The sequence below is a fragment of the Podarcis tiliguerta genome, assembly GCF_965153285.1.
Source record: "Podarcis tiliguerta genome assembly, chromosome: 2".
Classification (NCBI taxonomy): Eukaryota; Metazoa; Chordata; class Lepidosauria; order Squamata; family Lacertidae; genus Podarcis; species Podarcis tiliguerta.
The window spans coordinates 109625647-109652707 of NC_139535.1; the positions used below are offsets into that span (position 1 = coordinate 109625647).

General features: G+C 46.6%; 1 protein-coding gene and 1 long non-coding RNA gene across 7 annotated transcripts; one reads left to right on the forward strand and one right to left on the reverse strand.

The window, feature by feature from the left end:
- Positions 1 to 49: 49 nt before the first annotated feature.
- Positions 50 to 11242, forward strand: LOC310671731. 3 transcript variants are annotated; one of them, XR_014508121.1, is made up of 4 exons: positions 50 to 236; positions 2042 to 2138; positions 2733 to 2868; positions 10859 to 11242. It is a non-coding gene; the product is annotated as an uncharacterized lncRNA (long non-coding RNA). The 3 variants fall into 3 exon arrangements; XR_014508122.1 differs by lacking the exon at positions 2042 to 2138; XR_014508123.1 differs by lacking the exon at positions 2042 to 2138 and having other exon boundaries at positions 50 to 208.
- On the reverse strand, positions 4384 to 23126 carry ATP5MC2 (ATP synthase membrane subunit c locus 2). 4 transcript variants are annotated; one of them, XM_083428127.1, is made up of 5 exons: positions 23035 to 23126; positions 18954 to 19026; positions 13724 to 13801; positions 11249 to 11439; positions 4384 to 4661 (listed from the first exon to the last, which is right to left on the reverse strand). In XM_083428127.1, the coding sequence occupies exons 2-5, from the start codon at positions 18990 to 18992 to the stop codon at positions 4589 to 4591; spliced, it is 381 nt and encodes a 126-aa protein (XP_083284253.1). In that variant the 5' UTR covers positions 18993 to 19026; positions 23035 to 23126; the 3' UTR covers positions 4384 to 4588. The 4 variants fall into 4 exon arrangements, with proteins under 4 accessions (XP_083284253.1, XP_083284250.1, XP_083284252.1 ...); XM_083428124.1 differs by lacking the exon at positions 4384 to 4661 and adding an exon at positions 9303 to 9585 and having other exon boundaries at positions 23035 to 23111; XM_083428126.1 differs by lacking the exons at positions 4384 to 4661; positions 23035 to 23126 and adding exons at positions 9303 to 9585; positions 22624 to 22647.
- Positions 23127 to 27061: the final 3935 nt, after the last annotated feature.

The following is a 27061-nucleotide window of genomic DNA, read 5'->3' on the forward strand; positions in this document are numbered from 1 at the left end:
GGGGAGGGAGGGGCGGGGTTAGTGCAAGGAGCGGGGCGGGGCCGAGACTTCGAAGAGACGACGGAGCGGACGGTGTCCGGGTGTCCTGAGGGGGGAGAAGGGAGAGGAGCCGCCGCCCGAGGGCGACGGGTTCCCGACGGAGAAGGGCGGGAAGAAGCGGCACAGACCCCCACGGGTATCAGGCAGTGGGCGACCTCCTTGTCCAGTAGTACGTCGTTGACGTCGTGTGTGGCCCAGTTAGGTCTTGGTGTGATTCGGACAGGTTTCCACAGGGCCGACCCATGACATTTTGGCACCTGAGGCGAACCGCAAAATGGCGCCCCCTCCCGCCCCACCGGGGAAGAAGGGCTGTGTGAAGGTCTACATCAGGAACAAGGGCAGGGAGAAGATAAAGATCTGCCTCAGGATCTTCTGCTGCCCCTGTGGATCCTGCCGCCTCAGGCTGTCACCTCCCCTTACCTCATGGCTGGGCCGGTCCTGGGTTTCCAGTACAGTGGTACCTCGGGTTAAGTACTTAATTCGTTCAGGAGGTCCGTTCTTAACCTGAAACTGTTCTTAACCTGAAGCACCATTTTAACTAATGGGGCCTCCCACCGCCGCCGGAGCACGATTTCTGTTCTCATCCTGAAGCAAAGTTCTTAACCCAAGGTACTATTTCTGGGTTAGCAGAGTCTGTAATCTGAAGCGTATGTAACCACAGGAGGTGCCACTGTATACAAATGTGCCCCCCCCCCCCCCGCTCAACCCATTTGCATCTGGAGTCTCCGACACAGCACAGCTCAAAAGAGCCTTGTGCTGCTCCACTGTGCGGGTCACACCCTGGAAACCTCACTTTGGTGCCCTCAGGGAAATTGCTTTGGCGCAGAAGTCCGGGGTCCCCACCCAGCAGAATCATGAGTGGAAGGGCACCGAAACAAATGCAGTAGGGCTTCTGGCCTACCACATATTGAAGGAAGTGGGAAGGCATTAAGGTAAAGGAAAGGGACCCCTGACCGTTAGGTCCAATCATGAACGACTCTGGGGTTGCAGTGCTCATCTCGCTTTATTGGCCAAGGGAGCCGGCGTACAGCTTCCGGGTCATGTGGCCAGCATGACTAAGCCGCTTCTGGTGAACCAGAGCAGCTCATGGAAACGCCGTTTACCTTCCTGCCGGAGTGGTACCTATTTATCTAATTGCACTTTGACGTGCTTTCAAACTGCTAGGTTGGCACTTATTGCCAGCTAAAGGAGTGGGTAAGGGGATACCCGATAACACTGTTGCTTCCAGAGGTTGAAATAAGCCAAATTGTACCGCTGTCTTGAGAACCCTTTGGAGTTTTGACGGTACTGATTCAACAGGAAGAAAGCTAGATGGGGTAAAAATCTCTCATAAAGGTGAAGCCTCTGTCTATCATAGTCGGACCTTTGTTTATTTCCATCAGGGGTCAAGCAGGGCTCTCCTCGACTCCTGACATAGCCAAATTAGTGTAGCATTTGCCATCTGCCTCTGCCTGTTTGGCAGCAATATTCTAGAAGACTGTGTCAGCTCCAACTTCCTTCCCATCCCAGTAGTTTGGAGACGTTTCTGCTGCCTCATCTGTGCCCTAACCTCAGTCCCCACCCAGCTCACTGTAACCCATGTTAGCAAGATGCCAGCCGGCTGATAGAGGCAAGCATGGACCCATGGCCTAACCTGTGTGGATTCTTCCACAACAAGCACAGTTTTCATTTGTCCCAAACCTCAGAGAATATTATCCAGAACTCTTAAGCTGGATGTTAAGCAAAGGGGGGTGGGTGGCTTGTTTTTAAGACATAATGCCTGCATTGATCAAAAATTCCTTTTTGTTCTTTAGTTTTCAGAGAGTAACGACCATAGAGGTTGTCTTGAAAAATGCCTGTACGTTAAAATTTACAGCAATAAGTAAAAGGTTCCAGATTCCTCAGTGTGTATTATAGCACTGCACCAAGTTTAAATGAGATTTGATTTTCATTGGGAGAGTTGCCATTTAGAGGCACAAAAGAATGCCTGCTTTTCACTGTTTTGCACATTTTTTCATGCCAGTTTGCAGACATTGTCCCTCTCCCACATATGAACCAGGCTAAGAGTGAGCCTGGAAATCAACAGAGCAAAGTGGTTCAGGAAGAGATAGTACAAGCAGGTAGATTGTGCCTTATTTCAGATATTAGAGATATTAGAAGATTGGCTTAAATGACAAGTAATGGTAATTTAACCATAGATTACAAAAACAATGCCTTATTCGTTTTAACAGTCAGGTGGAATTTTGCTTAACGTTTACATAGTAGGAATTGGACTCGTGTTTGTAAGATTGGCCGGCTGGCAGTGCTTTAAATGCCTTATACTGATGTTTAATTTTTCATGTTAACTGAGTTATTGGAGAGTCATGGCTTGTTTTGTGCTAGATTGAAATGACTGGCATGATTCATACTGGCTTGCTTCTTGTTAATTATTGTGCAATTTGCTATGCCCTCTGGCTTAAGCAATAAACTTGTCCTGCTACTGCTTCATTGGTCATAGGGATACAGAACCCAAGTAACAGGCATCATTTATACCTACTCAGAGTAATGGTGATATAAATTTATTGTTACACCTTCCAACAGATTCACTGTTGGGGGTAAAAGAGAAATAACACATCTAAGTGTGTTATTTTCTCTAGCAAATACCCGTATCTTATCTACATTTTTTGTATTATTTTACTATCCGGTTTCCTCTGTCATCCCTTTGTTTAAGCTAGACTGGTTTACCCATGAATGTCTCACTTGATGATTGCAAGATGAAGCAATAATTGGATGGTCCAAACAAAAAGCTTCTTCACAGTTTCAGTGTATGCTTTCAAGTACTTGTCATCCAGTATAGAAAAGTAAAAGGAGGTACGTGCATGTATGAAACAGAAAATTTTCATCTCCTTTGGGACACACTTTCTTTTGAGGTTTGTACATAGCACAGATAATCACTGGGACTTAATAAATTAAAATAATATAATAAAAATGGGAGGGGAAAAAAAATAAAATTTAGTGCTTACTCTCTTCTACTCTGTTACCCCTTCTGCCCCAGCTTCCAACTGAGTTGATGCTTCTCCAATTTTAAGATCCAACTTGTGGCCAATGATTTGTTCTAGAATGCTCAACAGTGGAATAAGTTGCGGGGTGGGGGTAGGAACCGTCAGCGCTGCAGTGACTAGAGTTTCAAATGTAAATCCACTGTTGTGGCTGGCTGCTAGTGCAATTCAGCCTGCCTGCATCACTGCTGACTTTCACTCTACCATATTCAAAATTCTTGCTCAACCAAACGATTTCTCCTTCTGGTGGTTGTGATAGAGGAGATGGAAATCTCTAAAATGTGAGCCAAGGAAGAGGAACTTCAGAATGGAGAAGTGGCAAAGGAAGAGTTAACTGAGGTAAAGAGATAAGAGTGCAGAAAAAAGGGGATCTTAGCAAGACAAGAGTTTCTATAAAAAGTAGAAATTTAAGTCTCTTCTTACTATTTGCTCACCAAAAACCTTCCTAGTAATTCTCATCCATTCCAGTTGAGGTTAGTTTCTAATAAGAGCGCTTAGGATCACAGTCTTCAGAGTAACACATTCTGTATTATGATTAAACACTTTGATGTTTGCAAACATCAAAAAATGGCAAACAACTGCATACAGGAAGAAAGCATCAGCAGACTCGGGGTAACTTTGAAGTTTGCAGAAGTACAAAAAAGATTTAGGCAGAAATCCTTTAATCTTGGAGAAATCTCAAGATAGTAATGTCGCTGGGATTCGAGAACCTTGTGTCTGTCCCTGTCCACTGATGACTTTTACCTTTAAAAGGTGGGATTTAAATACAGCAAATATATATTACAAAAAGGATTCAAATAATGTTGTACCCCGCAAACTAGCCGAGCTGATGGGCAGTGCAGCTTCTCTGAGGAAAGGTTAGTTTTGATAGAAAGCAGCTATTACTGAGCTTGGAGAGAGTAGGAGCTGGGTGTAAAAGACACAGGAAGGCATGTCGCTGAATACATGGACGTTAGGGAAGTTGAAAGGGAGGCCAGAGAAAAAATGGCATGGACTACAACTATAGATGGTCAAGAGAGAAGGGCTCAGGTATGGCGTAATGTATATAATTGATGACTTTCACTTGCCCTCTTCGGGGAAAGGGGGTGCTATTCTTACTCTTCTGTTAAATTCATATTGAAATTCAGTAAAATGAACTTTCCAAAAAGGAGAGATTAAAGGGAAATTGTGGTAGAGGTGTCCAGGAAACGATGGAATACTGAGAAGGGAAGGCATGGGGGGAATTTCCACGCAGGGCGGGAGTGGGTGGGTGCTGTAGATAGCTGACAACCAGAGGCACACTTGGTCAAGGAGTTGTGGGGGGAAATGAAAATACAAGTTGAAATCATTGTGATTGTAGTGATTTATTAATTCTGTTTGACTCATGTTGTAACTGTCACCTTAGTCATCCAAGCTCTCTATTCGCTTTTCTGCAACCAAGCTATGGCCCATCTCAAGAGGCTGGCAAGAAACTTTCCTACTCAAATTAGCATCCATCCCTCTATCCTTGCCAGATAGTGCCACCCTCAAACCTTATGAGCCTAAAGCTCTCTTCAAGTGCTGAAAAGACTTAGTGGCAACGAAGGGGGAAAGGCATGAGAGGTTCCAGTTAACCAGGCACTCGATCTACAAGAGAGAGCATTAACAGCCTTGTTAACAATAATGTGTCATTGGAAGTAATATACTCGAGATTAAGCAAATGATATGTAAGTGAGCAAGATGCTATTTGATGCAATTTCCATTAATTAAATTTATGACCCTTACTGCAATTTAAACCACGGTAGCACTCCCTGCATGTTGGCGAATGAGCTGTCAAATACCTCCGAGTCTAGCCAGCTTGAGAGAAATTGATTAAAAAATGGGGGGAGGGGCAGAATGGGCCTGGTCCTCTTGCTTAAAAATGGAACAGATCCACTTTTGCTTGCCAGGATTAGATATCATCCTTGTAGAACAAGAGTCCTCAAAGAAGAAAACACAACTTCCCGCAAAAGCACAGATGGCAGCTAGAGGTGGCAAAAGCTTCTTCCTTCACTTCCTTTCACATCTCCAACCTCTAACTATCTCTTGCAACGGCACTGGGGAGCCTGCAGCCCTCCAAATATTGGTAGACTGTAGCTCCCATCATCCCTGGCCATTGGTCATACTGGCTAGGGCTGATGGGAACTGGAGTCTAACAATATGTGGAGGGTCACAGCTTCACCAACCTGGCTCAGAATCCAAAAATGAGTCTTGTCACGTGTACCCATCTCACAGTACTAAACACTGCATTCTACAGCTGCAGTAGCCACTGATGCAAGGGAAGAAGGGCATTGATTGAAAACCCCCCACCAGAAACTAAAGTACTGTTTTCATTAGAGTAAATCCCTCTTTTCTGGAAATGCTTGTTCCTTTAACAGGCTGTGTGACAACCTTTTGCAGGTCAGAGATGCACCTGTTGCCCGTCACACAGCTATTAATGGCACAGGAGCTCTGCCAGGGAAAAAACACACAGGCAAGAACTATAGTTTGTCATCAGTGTAGGCAGATCATGGGGCTAATAGGACATGGCTGAACAATGCAGCATGGAATTTTGTTTTTGTGTGATGGGCCGCTGTCAAAGGCAAAGGAGACTGCATAGTTATCTGTCTATTGTGGTATCTGCCTTAAAGCCATTCAGAAGCTTTCACTTCTGGTTTTGATTAGCTATGGTTTAGTGTGCCATCCCAACAGCAAACTGTGATTCTTCTATAATCTATGGTTTGTTTAAAGAAGCCAACTTTACATATACATTTAGCATATCTGAATCAGGCCAGAATGTCCATATTCCTTTTGAAAAGCAACCCATGTTGTAGGCAGTAACTTCTTAAAACTCCCTTTAAACTGTATAGCGCTGATGGCAACATTTAGATATATACCATGGCATCAGAACAAGAAATCTCATAGCAGAAACCTATTCCAATCTTCAGTGCCACCCCTTATGAAGTTCTTAATCTGGCAGAGCAGGAATATTACGATCTAGCTGAAGATCTAAGCAAGGGCTTAACTTGAGGCATTTGCTTTTTCTGTGCTGGTTGGAGAGAGACCACCATGGATCTGTGCCCAAATTCTCTTTACTGGCTTGTGCTTGAAAGTGGGCCAGCTTGCAGCTTTGGCCAAGCAAATGGGGAACATTTCTTTGTTCCCAGCTCTCCCTCCTAAAAAAGACACAAGTCTATGGAAAACTCAGTTCTAGGAGCTTGTAAGGTGCATTCCTGTCTTCAAAATTATTGGCTACCTCCTTACTTGTACTGGCCCTGAAAACGAAGATCGAGGGAGACTGCATCGCAAACATACCCTCCCACCACCAAAACTTTTCTCTAGAGCCTTAGCACAGCTCCACGAGTCTGGGCAGCAGAACTGCTTACATTACTCTCAGTTTATTTACACAGTCTTCAACACCACGGCACTTTCTTTACTGAAGTGGGCGGGGGAATCCAAGTGAGTTAAACGTAACATAGCTACTTCAATGCCGGGCTTATGAAACAGAGTATGGCACACCCATGACTATTGTTTACAACGTCTAGCAGTGCTGTGGACCTGTGGCCTCCCAGACGTCGTTATATCCCACCTCCCATCAGCTATAGCCAGCATGGCCGATGGTCAGGGGTGGCAGAAGCGGGGTGTCTAACATCTGGAGGGCCACAGATTCCCCACCGCTGTGCTACGTCTCAGAAGTAATTGCTTTGCAATGATAGGTTAGGAGCAGGGGGCAGAAATCAACTCAAGAGTCCTGCTACTGGCTCCTGCTACTGTAACGGGGCTTCCACCCCCTTCCTCGTGCCCCCCAAAATTGGCCCAAGTGTGTCTGTCAGGAAAATTGCCAGAATGGGGTGGGGGGGATTGTTTCATCTGGCAAACTTCTGGAATGAATTTCTTAGCATCCACAACAGCCTCCAGTTCTGTTTCTCCTCCTTTGAATTCAGGATATTGATTTATGGTAGAAGTATTACCCTTTAAGTGATTTGTTGGCATGAACTATGCCTCCTCTGCAGCCCAAGACAGTCTCTCTTAGACGTGATGTTTGCATGATTCAAATATACAGACTTGTTAGCATTCCCTTGATCATTTAACACCGCTCACTTAGCTACTTTTTATCACTGGGCTAGCTGGCCTGGCATCATCATCAGCAGGTTTCCAAAACACAGGCACAACTGTAATGAACACCCAAGCTCAGCTGGTTGCCTAGCAACCCCAACAGCAGATTGCCAGGACCAGCTGTGGGTCTTTCAACAAGCAGCAGCTCTGACTGATACAGGTCAGGCTCCTTAGAACTTCCAAAATAGTTTCCAGCCATTTGCTCACCCAGCGCAGGCATATTTGGGTCATGCGTGTCAGATGGATGATTTTAGAATGCAGCCCTTGCTAATCATAGAACTGGAAAATGTGCAGAAAAGGGCAACTAAAAATGATCAATGGGTTGGGGAAAGAAGGCATTTAGGGCTTTTTAGTACAGGAAAGAGAAGCTTTTTGCAGGGAGGGAGGAAGAGAGAAGAGCTTTCTATATTATGAACGGTTTGAACAGGGGAAGTTCTTGCTTTCTTATAAATCTTTAAAACTTGGGCATATGAAAGTCGATTGGCAGCAGATTCACAGCCAATGGAAGCGCTTTTTACATAATGTGTATTAAGAAACTCGCTACTGAAAAGGTGGCGGTGGACACCAGCTTATATGGCCTTTAAAAAAGGAATTAGCTTTGTAACTTTATTAGATCTGAATTTGTAAAATAGAATATTGTGTTGGTTTTATGTAGTTAGGTTTTATGCTGGTTTTTTGAGGTTGTGGATTTTATTCAACTTGTTTTAGGAGGAGTGACCAACAGATTGAGAGCTGAATAGAAACTTCATGTTGAAAAAGAAACTGCCTGTGAGCTTCCAAGAAGCTTCTGGGCTGGCCTCTGTAGGAGCCGCTGAACCTTGGCCTGAGCCACCAACACAATGCAAACCTTCACTTTCTTGAAAACTGATCTACTGAGCTGATACTATATAGAAGGGCCACACTGCAGACTCCCAGACACACAATGGGAGATAAGCACCATTTATGAAGATGAGAATGCACAAAGGTTCACCACATTGTAATACAGTGGAGTGGAAGCCTGTCTGTGCCTTCCTTAGGATCTACATTGGCTCCCAGTATGTTTCCAAGCACAATTCAAATGTTGACCTTTAAAGCCCTAAACTGCCCTGGCCCTGTATACCTGAAGGAGCATCTCCACCCCCATCATCCAGCCCAGACACTGAGGCCCAGCTCCTTCTGGCAGTTCCCCCACTATGAGAAGTGAAGTTACAGGGAACCAGGCAGAGGGCCTTCTCGGAAGTGGCGCCTGCCCTGTGGAATGCACTCCCATCAGATGTCAAACAAATAACGATACGACTTTTAGAAGACATCCGAAGGCAGCTCTTTTAATGGTTGATGTTTAACATTTTGTTGGGAGCCGTCCAGAGTGGCAGGGGAAACTCAGTCAGATGGGCGGCATATAAATATTAAATTATTCTTATTATTCTTTAGTAAATGGGGAACCTGTGCCCTCCCATTGTTACTGGATTGCAGGCCCCACCATACTTGCTTCCAGGCCATGCTGGCTGGATCTGAAAGTCGTTTGAGTCCAACAACATCTAGAGGGCCAGAGGTCCCCATCCCTGCTTTCGCCTTTCTGGGCTTCAGTTTCCTTGTATTTTAAAAACAGCATTGGCTAGGATAAGTTACAAGCACAGAAGCAACATAAGCACAGTGTTGCCTTGAATTACTAGGGAGCAAATCAATATAAAGGATGTGCTCCGTGACATTAGCAGAACAGTGCTTTTAAAAGGGAGAGAGAAGATTCAAAGGCTGATTCTAGGTCATGTTTTAATTTACTAAAACACAAGGAGCCAAAAAGCTCACCAAAAGCTGAACAACATAAGCTGTATTTATGCAAAACACTCTGTAATTTGCTGAGATAATGGCCTCCTCCATTCAGCATCATCAGAAGCAGTAATAGGTATTCCAGGGCTGCATTTCTATCCACACTTACCAAGAGCAAGCCTGATTAAATTCACGGAGATACTGTTAGGTAAACCATTCTAATTAGAAAATAGCAAAAAGAAAACCTCACCAATGCCAGATTTATGGTAGGACTTGGGTTTTTCAGGAATCAATTGGATGTGCTGAATACAAGTTAAATGCATTCCATGATACTGTGTGGTTCACTGACTAATGATGCAGAAAGGATTGGGGGCCAGTTACCCATAAAACAAAAAAAAATCAAGAAAATGTATACCAATACAGTATTTATTGACTTGCCCCCTCTGAGCTGGACAGATTTGGCTAACAGACGGGCTTCCCCTATCTGCCACAGAACAATCAGGTTGTCGTACACACTGGACTAAACACAGGGGGGAAAGAGAGGAGAGCACATGACAGGCAGCATATCCGGCTCCTTCACATTGCAAAGAGAATGAGGAATGCCACCATCAAGCAGAACAGCCCCATGGCCTCAGAGAGTGCAAAACCCAGGATGGCATAGGAGAAGAGCTGCTGCTTCAGGGAAGGGTTTCTGCAAGGGAAGGAGACAGACAGACAGGATAACCATCAATGGAAAAGTGTGATGAAGCCACACACAAAAAGCTAATGTCATTCTAGCTTGCATCAACAAAAGTATAGTGTCCTGATCAAGGGAAGTAACAGGTCTGCTCTATTCTGTCTTGGACAGGACACACCTAGAGTACCGTGTCCATTTCTGGGCACTGCAGTTTTAAGAAGGATACTGACAAACTAGAATGTGTGCAGAGGAGGGAGACCAAGGAGATATGATAGCCATCTTCAAATATCTAAAGGGCTGTCGTATGGAGGATGGAGCAAGCTTGTTTTCTCCTATTCCAGAGGCTAGGACCTGAACCAATGGATTCTTATACATGATCTAGTTGCAATTCCTGCATTGCAGGGGTTGGACTAGATTACCCTTAGGATCCCTTCCAATGCTACAATTTAAGGTTCTCCTGTAGTCCTACCATCTCCCCAGATACAGGATGTCAAGGGAGTAGCCATCCCTTCCAGCCAAGTACTGTTCAGGTGTGTGGTTGTTGAAAGGTCTAGCAGTATAGCAGGCATAGGCAAACTCGGCCCTCCAGATGTTTTGGGACTACAACTCCCATCATCCCTAGCTAACGGGACCACTAGTCAGGGATGATGGGAGTTGTAGTCCCAAAACGTCTGGAGGGCCGAGTTTGCCTATGCCTGCAGTATAGTATCAGCCTAGCCAGCTTTATAATTTTAAGTCTGGTGCTTTTTTCCCAGGGGGTATTCAAGGGCACATGGTACCGACACTACTTTCAGTATTATTTAAAAGTGTGGCATTTACTATAATAACTTCATGGTGAGTACTGACACCTATTTTTCAAGGAAAAAAGCACTGATTAAGTCTACAAAATTTACTAGCCCACAAAATGTTCACTAGGGTTGCTGCCACACTAGTGCCCTTTAGCACTGTGAAGGCGTTTTTCTTCTGGATTCAGCTGGAAATGGAATTAACAGTGATTCAGTACAGCTTGTAATATAGTGCTGTATTAATCTGGCAATACCCACCCCAAAGGCCAAGATCCTTCAGTTGTATTTACTTAATACAATTGAATTAAATTTCCATTCAGCACAGGGCCCCGCCATTCTCAATTAATAGCTTCCCCTTGTGGCTTTTGCCTATTAGTGTTTCCTTTTCAGAACATACATGGCATTACTGATAAATAGTCCTGTAAATCAGTTCCCTGCAGTGGGCTTAATTACTGGATTCCTCTCTTTTTTCTTTGTGAAACAGCACTATTTTGCATTTTTAGGGAAAATGAAAGCAATGAAGAGGAAGTACTACTCCCCCTATTACTAGTCCCCTACTACTAGTCCCTACAAAAGGGACTGAATAATCACAAGCCAATTTATCAATAATGCCACAGCAACAGGAAAGCAATCAGAAGCAGAACCTACAAGGAGGAAGCTTCTAACTAAAGGCACAGCAACCCTGAAAAATCTCAACAGAACTTTGCCAGTTTATAATGCACTGCGAACATGTTTTACCTAAGAGGCCCAAATCAGGTCTGAAGAAACAGGAAGACAACAATATTGAGTGCAAGCAGTTGGCAGCAGCACTGCCAGGCTTCTCTGTAAGCAGCAAGTGAATGAAGACCATAACTCCAGACTTAAAAGCGTAGTGCTCAAAAATCCAAACATACCTGGCATAGCCAATGATAAGACTGCCAAATACGGTCCCGATGCCAGCACCAGAGCCAGCTACACCTACGGTGGCAGCGCCAGCACCAATAAACTTGGCGGCAGTATCAATGTCCCTGGAAACAGTGCTGGTTTGGAACTCCCGGCGCAACACTGGCAAGAGCTCATTGTGAGCACCTGAGAGACAACAAGGCTGCGAGGAGCAAAAAGAAGAAGAAATGGAGAATAAGATACTGTTTCGAAGCTGCTTGTAACCTAAACAGCAGGATTCTACTTCCAATGTAAATCAAACTTCAACACGGATTTTTTCAAACACTGCCCCAGAAAACTGGGGCTACCTTTGAAGGTGACTCGGAAACTACAACTAATCCAGAATGCGGCAGCCAGACTGGTGACTGGGAGCGGCCGCCGAGACCACATAACACCGGTCTTGAAAGACCTACATTGGCTCCCAGTACGTTTCCGAGCACAATTCAAAGTGCTGGTGTTGACCTTTAAAGCCCTAATCAGCTTCGGCCCAGTATACCTGAAGGAGCGTCTCCACCCACATCGTTCTGCCCGGACGCTGAGGTCCAGCGCCGAGGGCCTTCTGGCAGTTCCCGCATTGCGAGAAGCAAAGCTACAGGGAACCAGGCAGAGGGCCTTCTCGGTAGTGGCGCCCGCCCTGTGGAACGCCCTCCCATCAGATGTCAAAGCGATAAATAACTACCTGACATTTAGAAGACATCTTAAGGCAGCCCATTTCAGGGAAGTTTTTAATCTGTGATATTTTACTGTATTTTTTGTTTCTATGGAAGCCGCCCAGAGTGGCTGGGGAGGCCCAGCCAGATGGGCGGGGTACAAATAATAAATTATTATTATTATTATTATTATTATTCTGAATTGGATAAATAATGGCCAACAAGCCAGGGACGAGGGCTGCTTATGGTGCAATACGCATTACTTCTCTCAGTAGACACAAGTCCTACTGAGTTAAAAGTAGCTTACTCCAAGGCAGGAGCAGCCTATAGTTTTGGGAATCCAGGTCAGCAGTGCAGCCACATCTGCACTGCTGCTTCTAGGAAAGTGGTGCCTCGTTGTTGTCAATTAATCTTCTCTACAGCTACAGGGGACTTGTGTGTGCTATGGAGTCCCCACAGTTCATGCAGAGAAATACTGAAGTTCAGCACCCTGCATGAGAGGCTCCTCAAATCTGCGATTTTAGTTTATAATGTTGGGTTTTATCTATTCTTTGGTGTGGGGAGGGGGGGGGCTTTAAATGTTTTTAACTTTTACTGACAACTTTAATATATATTTTATATTCTTTGTAAATCTGCAATTTAACGGTATACAAATTCTGTTAAATAATAATAAAGTAAGTAAATAAAAAGCCAATGTCATGTAGTGGTTAGCTTGTCAGGCTAGGATCAGAGAGACGTGGGTTTAAATCCCTGCTCAGCTATGAAGCTTAGTGGGTCAGCTTGGGCCAGCCATCATCTCTTAGCCGACTCTACCTTAGGAGGAGTAATGGGTGAGAGGGGACACAGCAGGATAAAAATGGAATAAATGAGAAGTTGATCTGGAAAGTGTTCCTTGAAGCTAGAAAGGGGTGAGGCAGATCACCACCAACTAAGAAATTTTGTAAACTGGTCATCTGTTCACTTTCTCACTACAACCCCAAGAGCTTGGTTTAAGTTACACTTATGATTGTGAGGATACAATGGGATAGCCCAACACAAACCACCCTGCCCTCCCCATAGGAAAGGTGGTCTAGAAGAATGATAAATACTAGAGTATCAAAAAGTGTTCCTTAGTTACCAGGCAGACACCTTAATTGTACAGCTTAAGAAAAAAACAGCCTTTTCTCTCTTTTGTTCCTTTTTTCATATATATACAGTGGTACCTCGGGTTACATACGCTTCAGGTTACAGACTCTGCTAACCGAGAAATAGTGCTTCAGCTTAAGAACTTTGCTAAAGGATGAGAACAGAAATCGTACTCTGGCGGCGTGGCGGCAGCAGGAGGCCCCATTAGCTAAAGTGGTGCTTCAGATTGAGAACAGTTTCAGGTTAAGAACGGACCTCCGGAACGAATTAAGTACGTAACCTGAGATACCACTGTATGTGCTTATTTGAAATATATATATATATATATTCGTAACATTTTGCTGATATTTTATAACAATTATGTTAAATAAACAATAAAATTATCCAAGAAAAAAAACCAGCCCTGTAGCATCATGCCTCCTAGTGACTGAGATCTAAAATAATAAATTGTAGGTCAGGTATATAGTTGAGCACTGCTGCTGCACACATAATCCAAAAGGCCCAGAAGAGCCAGCAGCTCTAGAAAGGATCTCCCTCTTATTTCCTTTTTCTACTCGGCCACTGAGTATTGCCGTAGACAACCTTTGCTGGTTACATCAGCATTATGTTTTTGAGATCCAAGGGTCTCTTTCCCCTTGGATATAGCTGGAAGCCGTACCACACCAAATTTACCTCCTTCGTCCTGACCTCAGGCCTGTTCAGCACAGAGGCAGAGATGGGCCTACAGAGCAGCCGGGAACTGTTCTTTATCTGCAAGAGGGGAAATATACAAGCTGTGAATGCATGCAGCGAAGAAAAATTCTCCCTGACAACAAGGTCTTTCTTGCAAACGCATTCAAGTCTGAGACAGTCTGTAACTAGAAGAAGTGATAGTGAAACTATGACTTGAGCATGCCTTCGTTGGTCAGCACAGCAACAATTCTACCCGGTAAAGAACATATTCTGAAATGGGGCTTGTATCTCATGGATTTAAATTTCAGAACAAAATCACCCACCCGGGAAGAATGGCAGATGAAGCTGGTGGACTACATGGAATTGGCGGAAATGACTGGCAGAATCCGAGACCAGGGAGAAGAGTCGGTGGAAGAAGATTGGAAAAAATTCAAAGTATATTTACAGAAATATTGCAAAATTAATGAATGTTAGAAGAATACTGGAATGAAGTTATGTGGTTTTGGGAGAAATGTTATAAAGAATTAAGTAAAAATTGATTGTTAAGGGGTTAAAGTGGAAAACTTAAAGTTAGATTGTGTTAAGATAGATTTTAGAACAAAAATTGAGAAAGATGGAAAGGATTTGCTGAAATAGCTAATTGAACCAGAATACAAAAAAGGGAGGTGTGAGGAGGTCGATGAAACTAGTAAATGAAAGGTAAAGATATGGAAATATTGGATGTGTTTTTAAATGTTTTTTTTTCTTGTTGTTTGGGTGTAATGTTTTTTTCCCTTGTTGTTTTTCTTTTTATTTTTGATGTATTGTCTGATAAATTTTTATTGTTTCTTTTTTCTTTTTTAACTACTAAACTTTTAATAAATATTATTTTAAAATAAATAAATAAATAAATTTCAGAACAAAATCAGGTGGCCAGTGGCAGCAGAGAACTGATGGTGTGACTGACTGATTATTTATTTATTTTGTACACCATCCTTCACCCGTAGAACTCAGGGCGGTTCATAACATAAAAATACATGATAAAAAACACAAAATTCGTAATAAAAATAAGAACTAAAACACTCTCCACCCTCACACATTGAAAAGGCTATCGGATGTTAATCAGCCTAAAGGAGTATAATGAAGGCGGGCACAGCATCCCACAAATGAGGAGCCACTGCAGAAAAGGCACTAGTCTAAACCGTAGTCAACTGGTGGTCTATTAGCCACATGTGACTCCCACCCCAGTTCTACCTTGCCCTCCACCATGTAAAGCATGTTGCTTTCTACATGACAGGTACCCTGTTCTGTTCCCATGCATCATCAATGCAGTGCATATTCTGCAAAAAAGTTACAAGTCTTGAGCCTGGCAAGCTGGATAACTTTTACATATACTAAGTAAGTTTTCTCAGATTGCCTTAATTTGTTCTGCTTCGGCTAGACATGAGAAGGGGCAGCAGCATATGCAAGACAGTGGGGAACATCAGGCCCAAGATCTAAATGTGGCCCTCCAAGCCTCTCTGTCTGGCCCTTGGCACTCTCCCTAAGGCCACTCCCCTTTACCAGCCCTGCTTCATGCCCTTGAGTGTTTTTGCCTAGTTGAAATGTGTTCCTTGACCACTGATCAACCTCGCACAGGTGAGAACAGAGGGGTGTGTGTGTGTGTAGAAACTAGCCTACTGTACAAATTGTTCCCCTGCTCCCTTTTACCTCTGACCATGCCTACCATGATCATACAGCCTTCAAAAGGTTGCCAGTGGCCCTTAAGCTGAAAAGCATTCCTTATCCCTGCACTTGGCCACCAGAAATCCTTCTGAGCCCCTACTGGTTTTCCCAAGCACTGAACACTTTCCTGAAATGCACATCAGCAATTAAAGCTAGAATTCTGTTCTATTTGTAAATGAAAGCAAAGCTCCTGGAAGCCATTTCTATACATCAAGCCACTTACAGCTTCAGGAACCAGCAGAACGCAGAGGCAGGGCTGAAACTCAGCTCTTTCAACTACTTGGGACCCACTGTAGAGTGGAAGAGACAGCACCTGGGGATGGGACATATTTGCCCCCCCCCACTACCAAGTGTTAAGGTAAAGGTAAAGGGGACCCCTGACCATTAGGTCCAGTCGTGGCCGACTCTGGGGTTGTGGTGCTCATCTCGCTTTATTGGCCGAGGGAGCTGGTGTACAGCTTCCGGGTCATGTGGCCAGCATGACTAAGCCGCTTCTGGTGAACCAAAGCAGTGCACAGAAACGCCGTTTACCTTCCCGCCAGAGCAGTACCTATTTATCTACTTGCACTTTGACATGCTTTCAAACTGCTAGGTTGGCAGGAGCAGGGACCGAGCAACGGGAGCTCACCCCGTTGTGGGGATTTGAACCGCCAACCTTCTGATCGGCAAGCCCTAGGCTCTGTGGTTTAACCCACAGCGCCACCCACGTCCCTGCTAAGTGTTAACCAGGTGGAATTTCCTGATGGTCATTTGGAGGAAGCCAATGTGGTGGTGGCATAGACACCAGATTTCCCTGCTTGGGCACCCGTTTTTGAAGGAGGTTTCAGTGCGGAGGAGGAAATGCCATCATCTTGAATGATTTCATGAAAACCACTTGACGTTTGCTTGAAGTAAGATTCTCAGAAAGTTGTATTCTTCACCTCAAACACCTCAGATTCAAGGGAGCTTTCTACAGGACATTTGGCCTTGTGCTGCCAGGCATCTGGACAGCACCAATGACTGGATGTTTGTACTCCAATGATATTTTTAACATGTTTGTATTTTTACTCTGCTTGAAAATTGCTTTGGGACTTTTTATAATGGGAAGCGATATATAATTATAAAGCACTGAGTTTTTTTCAGTGGGGAGACTCAGCCAGATGGGCAGGATATAAATAATAAATAATAATAATAATAATAATAATAATAATAATAATAATTACTATTATTATTATTATAATATAATCAAGCATTACAGTGGTACCTCACAAGACGAATGCCCCGGAAGACGAAAAACTCGCAAGACGAAAGAGTTTTTCGTTTTCTGAGTTGCTTCGCAAGACGGATTTCCCTATGGGCTTGCTTCGCAAGACGAAACGTCTTGCGCCTTTTTTTAAAAACCGCCAATGCATTCCTACGGGAAACCGTCAATACACAGTGGTGCTTCGCAAGACGAAAAAACTCGTAGAACGAAAAAACTCGCAGAATGAATTAATTTCGTCTTGCGAGGCACCACTGTATATAAATCTTATGAAATAGAACAATAAACTATGTCATGTGGCCCAATAGCTTGCACTTTGTCCTCTGCCTGCAAATGCTGCAGTTAATAATATGAGAAGAAGGCACCTTGCCCTTTCTCCACCCATTTCACACCTGGGATGTGATGCTACCTGGTCATTCTGTATTTGCCAGATGAGTGGGACTCAATGTATGATCTTCAGTAAAGTGATGAGGGAACAGCCCCCATGATTCAGACACCAACCAAGGGAGCAGATTAAGGCCTTTCAGGTAGCATGACCTCCAGCCACCAATTACTTTCTGGGTCAAGCCCAAAATAAAATGATGCTTAAGAAGTCCTGCAAGTAAGAAGCGGGTGGGGAGAATTTCCTGATCCCACTCCACTACTGATAGCAACTCACAGACAGGGCTGGGGAAAAGTGAATGGAACACAGCAGTGCATCCCAATATCACAGAAGGAATGGTTTGAGTATTGCTTAAGGGATTTTGGTGTGTGTGTTATTGATATTACATTTTTGTATCTTTATTAGGATTCATGTGTAAGTTGTTCAATTTGGTTGTGTATGTTTTGGATGTTTTATTTATTGTTTGACATTTGTTGTGCTTGAATCATGTATTTTTTTCATGTAGTAAGCCACCCTGAGAATGATTTTAACTATGGAAAGGCAGCATACAACTAAAATGATGGTTTGCATGGTATTGCTATTTTCAGTTTTGCCCACCTCTCGTTATGTGTAGCAACTTCCAGTGGTCTGCTAGGGAGGGAGGGGGGGAAAGGACCCCCCAGTTCTACTACATTGTGGTGCTGGGAATATGACATGACAATGGCAGTGAAAGCTATATTCTGACCTGGGCTGCCAGGGGGAAGTGGGGGGGGGGGGAGAGAGACTGGGGCAGAGCAGAACAGACAGGAGTGGCGTGATTTCATTTTAGAATTGCAAGGTCCAGCATGCAACTTAAAAAATGAGTGCTAATGTGTGTTCATGCTGTGTTTTGCTTTTAATTCACAAAAAAAAAACAAGGAAGGAGGGAAAACCAGCTGTCTTAAGAACAGAGGGACAGGAACTAAGAACTCTGCCAAGCTCCATCCATCATTAAATGCCTCTCCTACACACTTTGATTTATAGTTCTGCGGCAAAAGCTGCCATCATGTTTTCAGATGTTTTTCTTTGCAATCATGAGAACTAGTAATATGCTCCTCCTTTTTCAAATGAAAGCTAAAATGGCAACAGAAACTAAAAGAACCTGTGGAAGCTACTGCATTACAGATTTGTCTTATTTTCCATAGGTAAAGGTAGAAGAAGAAGAAGAAGAGGAGTTTGGATTTGATATCCCGCCTTTCACTCCCTTTAAGGAGTCTCAAAGCGGCTAACATTCTCCTTTCCCTTCCTCCCCCACAACAAACACTCTGTGAGGTGAGCGGGGCTGAGAGACTGTGACTGGCCCAAGGTCACCCAGCAGCTGCATGTGGAGGAGCGGAGACGCGAACCCGGTTACCCAGATTACCCAGGTAAAGGTACCCCTGCCCGTACGGGCCAGTCTTGACAGACTCTAGGGTTGTGCGCCCATCTCACTCAAGAGGCCGGGGGCCAGCGCTGTCCGGAGACACTTCCGGGTCACGTGGCCAGCGTGACATCGCTGCTCTGGCGAGCCAGAGCCGCACACGGAAACGCCGTTTACCTTCCCGCTAGTAAGCGGTCCCTATTTATCTACTTGCACCCGGGAGTGCTTTCGAACTGCTAGGTTGGCAGGCGCTGGGACCGAACAACGGGAGCGCACCCTGCCGCGGGGATTCGAACCGCTGACCTTTCGATCGGCAAGCCCTAGGCGCTGAGGCTTTTACCCACAGAGCCACCCGCGTCCCCGGCGCCACCCGCGTCCCCGCTTATTTTCCATACAAGATGGCAAAGTTACAGTTATGCAGGCTATTAATCCTTTTTAACCTACTAGCCAACATAGGCAAATACTTGACTTGTGATTTGAAACAATGCAATATTGAAAAATACAAGACACATCTTAAGTTACTCACAAGGGCGGGAGCAGAGATGAACTTTGCACAGGTATACATATTCAGGGACGTTGGGGGTGGCCACACTCAACAGCTGGAAAAGAACCAAACAACATGGCATTAGGAGGAAGTGTGCCTACAACTTCTATTACTTGCTACCAATAGAAGCCCACAAGGCTTTTAAGATGTGTGGCAGATAATTAGCGGAGGACTACAAAAACCGATGCACAGCCATATTAAGTGGAAGAGAGGCCATTAATTCAGGCAACTATGCAAAAACATATTGTGAGTAATAAGGCCCCTACACAGCACAATAATTTAGTTCTTCAGCACAAGCATGGCTGGACAAAGTAGTGTTTGGCTGACCGAACATTTGGGGCACCCCAATTAGGAAGGAAAGAGATGCTAAAGGTTTGGTGCTGGCTCTTCTAGATTTGATCCTGGTGCCCTAAACTCCCCATTTAACACACTTAAGAGACCTGTGTTTTATTTTGCATTTATATCATACCCTGTCCCCAAAGGGCTCAGAATAGACAGTATTGTGATATTTATAAAATAGGACCAGTGCAATTCTTAAAAAAGAAATAAAATATACTACTAGAATAAACTTTGCATAAATATTATTTGCTTAAGCAAGGTGTGCTGTATATCACCTCTGGAAGATGCCAAAATATTTAGAGGCCCTTGAAGAGAGAACTACAAAAGAATTGCCATAAAAGGCTCTCTGTGTTCCTGTTAATCAAAGCTAGCACACAAATAGTACAGTTCAGGTGTTCTCTGATAAACCTGGGCTGCATCTATCAGATCAGCTGCACGTAAGCAACTGATCCATGCAATTTGCCTTGCAGATGACTATCCTGGCATGATTTTCAGTATCTGTACCCTCAGGATCAGCATTTGCACTGTGCAATTCCATGCAAGGCCTGACATCTTCCTTAAAGTTGCTATCCCCCAGACTGCTCCAAGGGTGGATGCAACCTGAGGGCAAGGCCACACAGCTGGAAGCACATTTGCTTCCCACAGTATTACCTGTAATGGGCTGTTGAGCTTAAGGTGGTTTCAATTGCTCATCTATACACAAGCTACTATTATGAACCAGTACAATTAATAGCATGTGCCATTCATTAAAACAGCTACTGAACAAGGCATCTTGTTTTTTTCTTTTTTCAAGAAAAGGGATTAGGCATCAATAGATATTAGCTAGAATACCGTATTTTTCGCCCCATAGGACGCACGGCGGTTTTTTTGGGGGAAATAAAGGGGGGGGGAATTATTTCCCCCCCCCCAGGCGCTTGTGGGGCCGGCAGCAAGGAGAAGCGCTCTTCTCCCCGCTGCCTGCCTGCAGACCAGGTCCGAGGACAGCGGGAAGATGCGCTGCGCCTCCCCTCTGTCCCCGGAGCTTGCGGGGCTGGCGGTGGGGAGAAGCACGCGTCTCCCCGTCGTCAGCCTCCAAACCACAGCGGGAGACAGCGGGATGGTGGTGTTCCGCCTCCCCACTGTCCCCCGATCTTGTGGGGCTGGCACTGCGGCTCTCCTGAAGCCTGGAGAGCAAGAGGGGTCGGGGAGACAGCAGCGAGGCGGAACGCCACCATCCAGGCTTCACCATCCATTGCTCTCCAGGCTTCAGCGAAAGTCTGCATTCGCCCCATAGGACGCACACACATTTCCCCTTCATTTTTGGAGGGGAAAAAGTGCGTCCTATAGGGCGAAAAATGCGGTAGCTAAAAGGAGTCCGCATGGGGAACCTGTGGCCCTCCAATGTTGTTGGACCCCTCCAACTTCCATAAGACCAAGTCAGGATGGCCAATGCTCAGAAATTATGGGAGCTGTAGTCCAACATTTAGAGGGCCACAGGTCCCCCATCCCTATGTGGAGAGACAATATACTTCCCAGCAACACAAAACTGGGGTCAAACCAATAGTATGGTTATCTTCATAACCGGTTTATGAACTTCCAATAGATGTCTGACTGGTCACCATCAGTAGCAATGCTGGGCTGTTCACCACTGAAAAAAGGAATCAGAAACCTTTGCCACTGAAAAAAGGAATCAGAAACCTTTGCCAATAACTTGATCTACCCATAGACCCTGATTTACCTTCTGACCACCTCCAAATCTAGTACATAGAGACAGCTCAGGGGAGGATTTCCCCCCATTTGAACAGAGAAACAAAAGATTAGGACCAAAAAGTGTTTCTCAGTATCTTCTCCAAGCCACTGTACACATGGGGACTTGAACACATGTGTGTGTTGTGAAGAGGCAGAGAGATCTGGCAGCAAGAACATATAGATGTGGGTTAAACCACAGAGCCTAGGACTTGCCGATCAGAAGGTCGGCGGTTCAAATCCCTGCGACGGGGTGAGCTCCCGTTGCTCGGTCCCTGCTTCTGCCAACCTAGCAGTTTGAAAGCACGTCAACGTGCAAGTAGATAAATAGGTACCACTCCAACGGGAAGGTAAATGGCGTTTCCGTGCACTGCTCTGGTTCACCAGAAGCGACTTCGTCATGCTAGCCACATGACCTGGAAGCTGTACACCGGCTCCCTCGGCCAATAAAGCGAGATGAGTGCTGCAACCCCAGTCGGCCACGACTGGGCCTAATGGTCAAGGGTCCCTTTACCTTTTACTAAGCCAAATGTATATCTGCGGCTGCCTAGTTAGCAAATTCTACAACTTGATACGTAGCGGTTAAGAGTGTTGGACCAGGGCCTGGGAGACCAGGGCTCAAATTCCCACTCAGCCATGACGCTTACTGGGTGACTGTGAGCCAATCGCTGCCTCTCAGCCTATCCTACTCCACAGGGCTGTTGTGGGGATTAAATCAGGAGGGAGAGCGCTACGTCCACCACCTTGAGCTTTTTGAAGAATAAAGGCAGGATATAAATGCAACAAATTAATAAAACATTGTAAAAACTTGCTGGGGGGGGGGGGAGGAAGTGGTATGTTGTTGTTTAGTCGTGTCCGACTCTTCGTGACCCCATGGACCAGAGCACGCCATGCACTCCTGTCTTCCACTGCCTCCCGCAGTTTGGTCAAACTCATGCTGTTAGCTTCGAGAACACTGTCCCACCATCTCGTCCTCTGCTGTCCCCTTCTCCTTGTGCCCTCCATCTTATCCAACATCAGGGTCATTTCCTGTGTCCCCTTCATGGATCACTGCCTTGCTGTGGCGAAGGGGCTTGAATAACTCAGAGAAGCTATGAGCTATGCCAGGCAGAGCCACCCAAGATGGACATGTCATAGTGGAGAGTTTAGACCAAACGTGATCCACCTGGAGGGGGGACCAGCAAGCCACTCCAGTCTGCCTGCCAAGAAAACTCCATGGACACAGGAAATGGTATATTTACATTAAATGCCCGGCCCACAACACTTGGATCAGCGACCACCACTTTGGCTAGCCAACAATTTCGACCCTTCTGTCTGTACAGTGGTACCTCGGGTTAAGTACTTAATTCGTTCCGCAGGTCCGTTCTTAACCTGAAGCACCATTTTAGCTAATGGGGCCTCCAGCTGCCGCTGCGCCACCAGAGCACGATTTCTGTTCTCATCCTGAAGCAAAGTTCTTAACCTGAAGCACTATTTCTGGGTTAGCGGAGTCTGTAACCTGAAGCGTATGTAACCCGAGGTATCACTGTACAGCGCATCAGATTTATTTCCATTCTCTCAAAAGGGGCGTCAGCCTTAGAACCAGCACCTTGAGGACCAGCACCTCTCCTGGAGCTAAGCTTTTAGGCGGTCGAGGGCCTGCTTCCTCGGATGCACGACCTTTGCAGTGCACCCACGGCCAGGGCAGATCCGCTCAGGCCATAGGCGGCACCAGTCCCGGACCCTCCCCAGGCTGCCGTGGGAAGGAAGCTCCTTGAACTCCACGCCCCGCCCAAGAACGTTCCCAAGGGTGGCTCCGCCCACCGCAGGCTCCTCCCCCTCGAACCCCGCCAATAGGGCGCACGTCCCGGTCAAACCCCCTTATAACTCCTCCGAAGGCCTCGGAGCATGAGGGGGGGAGGGAAAGGGAAAGGCCCGGGAAGGGGGAGGCCGAGGGCGGGCGAACCCGGCGAAGGGAGAACCTTCCTAGGCCACCCCGGCCGGGACTCCGCGACCCTACCTGCTGCTCAGGGGAAGACCGCGAGAGAAGGGCCCCCTTTCGCGCATGCGCCAGCGGAAGGCGGAATGACGCCACATCCGCCCGGCGCCCGGAAAAGAGTTGTAGTCGAACGAGCGCGGCGGCTAGAGCGCCCAATAACGGGTTTTTTTAAAAAAGGGGTGTGTTTCTCCCGTCCCGTCATCTGCTGGTCCGGGGTGGTACTGCATCGGCTTCCTCGCTGCTTTCTCCCTTTACTGGCGGGCGATGCTGTCGGGAGTGGGTTTGTGTGTATATGGCGCTCTTGGCCGGAGTTCCGGACGCTGCTGGATTTTAAGCACGGTTACTTAAGCCCGACCGACGGCCACCTTGGGCGGTGCTTGCATGGAGAGACTGGGGGACAGATCATAGCTGTCAATGTTTCCCTTTTTTTAAGGGAAATTCCCTTATTCCGAATAGGATTCCTCGCAAGAAAAGGGAAAAGTTGACAGCTATAGGACAGATGTACCCTATTTGTTACTGCGGTGCAATGCTACCTGCAAACTTGGGCGGCTTTTAATCATAGCTGTCAACGTTTCCCCCTTTTTAAGGGAAATTCCCTTATTCCGAATAGGATTCCTCGCAAGAAAAGGGAAAAGTTGACAGCTATGCTTTTAATGATTAATGCTTTTAATCATCGCGGACGTCCCCTGGTCATACTTTAATTTGAGACGTGACTCAAGAGTTAAATCCTGTTTTCTGCGTCAGAATTCGTACCTGAGACATCTACCTTTCTATCTACAGTACAGTCATACCTCAGGTTGAATGGTGCTTCAGGTTGAGCACTTTCGCGTTGCGCTCCGTGGCGCGTTACTTCCGGGTTTCGCTGCTCGCGCATGCGCAGACGCTCAAAATGACGTCACGTGCATGCGCGGAAGTGGCAAAACGCGACCTGCGCATGCGCAGATGCACTGTCGTGTCTTACGTTCCATTCAGGATGCGAACGGGGCTCCGGAATGGATCCCGTTCACAACCCGAGGTACCACTGTATTTCTATTCTGCGTTTCCTTCAAGGCACCACGCATGGTTCTCCACCCCCACCCCCTTTATCCTCCCAACAGCCTTGCAAGGGAGGACAGACTGAGCGAGACCAGCCCAGTGCCAGCCACCCCACGAACCTCGTGGCCGAGCGGAGATTTGAACAGGGGTCTCCCCAGTCCCAACCTGACAGCTTCTAGTGGTGCCGGAGCTCTCCATGAACGCCTCCCTTCCTCAATTATAATGGCACTGGCACCCACCCGAGAAGTGCCAGAACTGGAGGAGAGAGAGCCCTGGGCACCCCTATTTTCATCGGAGGAATGTTGGAGAGTATGCCCTCTCCACTGTTCAGAGGGAGGAAGACGCCCAATGAAGGCTTTCTGATCTCTTGAAAATGTGATGCCAACACTCCCTGCCCTCCCCACTCCGGTCCCCTGATGCTGCTTGCAGATCAGGAGCATCGGTGGGTCTCTCCGGTTGCCTATGTTTTGCACCCCTCTGCCCTCCGCCTGCTGCCAGTCCTGACAAAACCCTGCCTGTAATCGGCTTGGGGAAGAAGGGGCGCTTGTAAATCAAGCAGGCAGCTTTAGTGTCTCTCTGGAAGGAGCCAACTCCTCCGCAAGGCAGGCAGGCCCAGGTGGGCGATAAAACGGCGCGGTCGGCCCGGGGAGCAATTTGCTGGGCCCCGAGCCGAGGTGCACCATCCGCCGCACCAGCAAGCCCCTGCAAGGCCATAATTCAGCGCCTGGACCTGCACGCTTTAATTATCACTGCAGCGGAATTTCAATGGGGGCCGATCCATCTTGCGGCTTGCTGGAGAGCGATTTATACACCAGCGTGCTATTTCATCTGCGGAGCCCCAATCTGCATTTTTATGGGCCGGCTTGGAGCTTCTTCCCTCGCCAGCCTTGGCGGCGGAGGGGAGCGTGTTTGTGTGCGTGTATAAAGCAGTGTCTGGGTTTTTTTGGCCGTGCAGTAAAGTTCAGGAGAGATGCTTCTGTAGTCTGTACCAAAGAAGAAATGCCTCGCCTTCCATTCCACATTAGGGCTGGTGCCATGGCGGCAGGAGGAGTGTGTTTTCATGTATAAGAGTGACATACCCTCTAGCATTTTCCCGGTGAAAATAGGGATGTCCTATTCCAGAATAACAATAATAATTTTATTATGTATCCCCACACAGCAGGCGGTGGCGCTGTGGGTTAAACCACAGAGCCTAGGACTTGCCGATCAGAAGGTTGCGGTTCGAATCCCCGCAACGGGGTGAGCTCCCATTGCTTGGTCCCTGCTCCCGCCAACCTAGCAGTTTGAAAGCACGTCAAAGTGCAAGTACAGTGGTACCTCAGGTTAAGTACTTAATTTGTTCTGAAGGTGCGTACTTAACCTGAAACTGTTCTTAACCTGAAGCACCACTTTAGCTAATGGGGCCTGCTGCTGTTGTCGTGCCGCCGGAGCACGATTTCTGTTCTCATCCTGAAGCAAAGTTCTTAACCTGAAGCACTATTTCTGGGTTAGCGGAGTCTGTAACCTGAAGCGTATGTAATCTGAAACATATGTAACCCGAGGTACCACTGTGGGGAAATAGGTACCGCTCCGGCGGGAAGGTAAACGGTGTTTCCATGTGCTGCTCTGGTTCACCAGAAGCGGCTTAGTCATACTAGCCACATAAAGCGAGATGAGCGCCGCAACCCCAGAGTCGGTCACGACTGGACCTAATGGTCAGGGGTCCCTTTACCTTATGTATGCCCCACTCATCTGACTGGGTTGCCCCAGCCACTCTGAGGGGCTTCCAACATATATAAAAACATAACAAAGCATTAAACATGGAAAAACTTCCCTATACAAGACTGCCTTCAGGTGTCTTCTAAAGGTTGTATAGTTCCTTATCTCCTTGGCTCGGGGGGACACTTAACTCTATACCCTCCAACATTTCTCTGATGAAAACAGGAATGTCCAAAGGAAAAGTGGGACATTCCAGGATCAAATCAGAAACTGGGACAGCTTCTGTAAATCCGGGACTATCCCTGGAAAATAGGGACATTTGGAGAGTATGGAGTGATGCTAGGAAATGCTTCACACACAGAGAGCCATGGCAATCCATACAATTTTGTGCATGGGACAGGGGAAATCCATGGAATCCATGGCTCTATAAAAACTGGTTGCTGAGGTTCCCTTGCACTAGAGCATGGGAAGGCGAACTAAGACCCGGGGGCTGGATCCGGCCCAATCGCCTTCTAAATCCAGCCCGTGGACGGTCCAGGAATCAGCATGTTTTTACATGAGTAGACTGTGTCCTTTTATTTAAAATGCACCTCTGGGTTATTTGTGGGGCATAGGAATTTATTCATGCCCCCCCAAAAAAAATATAGTCCGGCCCCTCACAAGGTCTGAGGGACAGTGGACCGGCCCCCTGCTGAAAAAGTTTGCTGACCCCTGCACTAGAGCATGACCAAGAAATGGAATCCAGGATGGAGATGTGGAAATGGGATGCTGCGGAATTCGATTTCTGAGAATTCCTGACCTGACCTTCACTTCTCAGCAGTGGCGTAGCGTGGGGGGTGCAGGGGGGGGCCGCCCGCACCGGGCGCAACATCTGGGGGGGGGGCGCGCTCGCACTCGCAGCTCTCTGCCCCTACCTGGCTCACTCACTCTCTCTCACTGCAGTGCTGGCTGTGCGAATCCGATCCGAGCTGCCGGGTCACCACCCACTGTGGAGGGGAGGGTGCCAGGCGTGCGGTGCGGTGCAGAGAGAGAGCGAGGGACTATCTGGGGGAGGGACAGTGCAGCGGGGGGGGGGCGCAAATTACTTGCCTTGCCCCGGGTGCTGACAACCCACGCTACGCCACTGCTTCTCAGACCGGGAATGGGGAAGCTTTTGCAACCCAAGGGCGGCATTCCCTTCTGACTAACCTTCCGGGTGCAATATTCCAATAGAGGCAAAATGGGCAGAGCCACAAAGACACGTTTTGCCTTTCTACCATAGATAACAAATGCACCCCTCTCTTTCTCCTCCTTCCAAACAAGCAGGTGGCGTTGT

What these genes read in the sequence shown, in the direction of transcription:
- ATP5MC2 (XM_083428124.1), bottom strand. Translation starts at nt 18,992, where the DNA reads ATGTATACCTGTGCAAAGTTCATCTCTGCTCCCGCCCTT. An exon ending in CTGAGGTCAGGACGAAGGAG is followed by an intron (nt 11,440 to 13,723) that starts GTAAATTTGGTG and finishes TGCTCCTCGCAG; the next exon opens with CCTTGTTGTCTCTCAGGTGC. An exon ending in CTTATCATTGGCTATGCCAG is followed by an intron (nt 9,586 to 11,248) that starts GTATGTTTGGAT and finishes CTTCCCTTGCAG; the next exon opens with AAACCCTTCCCTGAAGCAGC.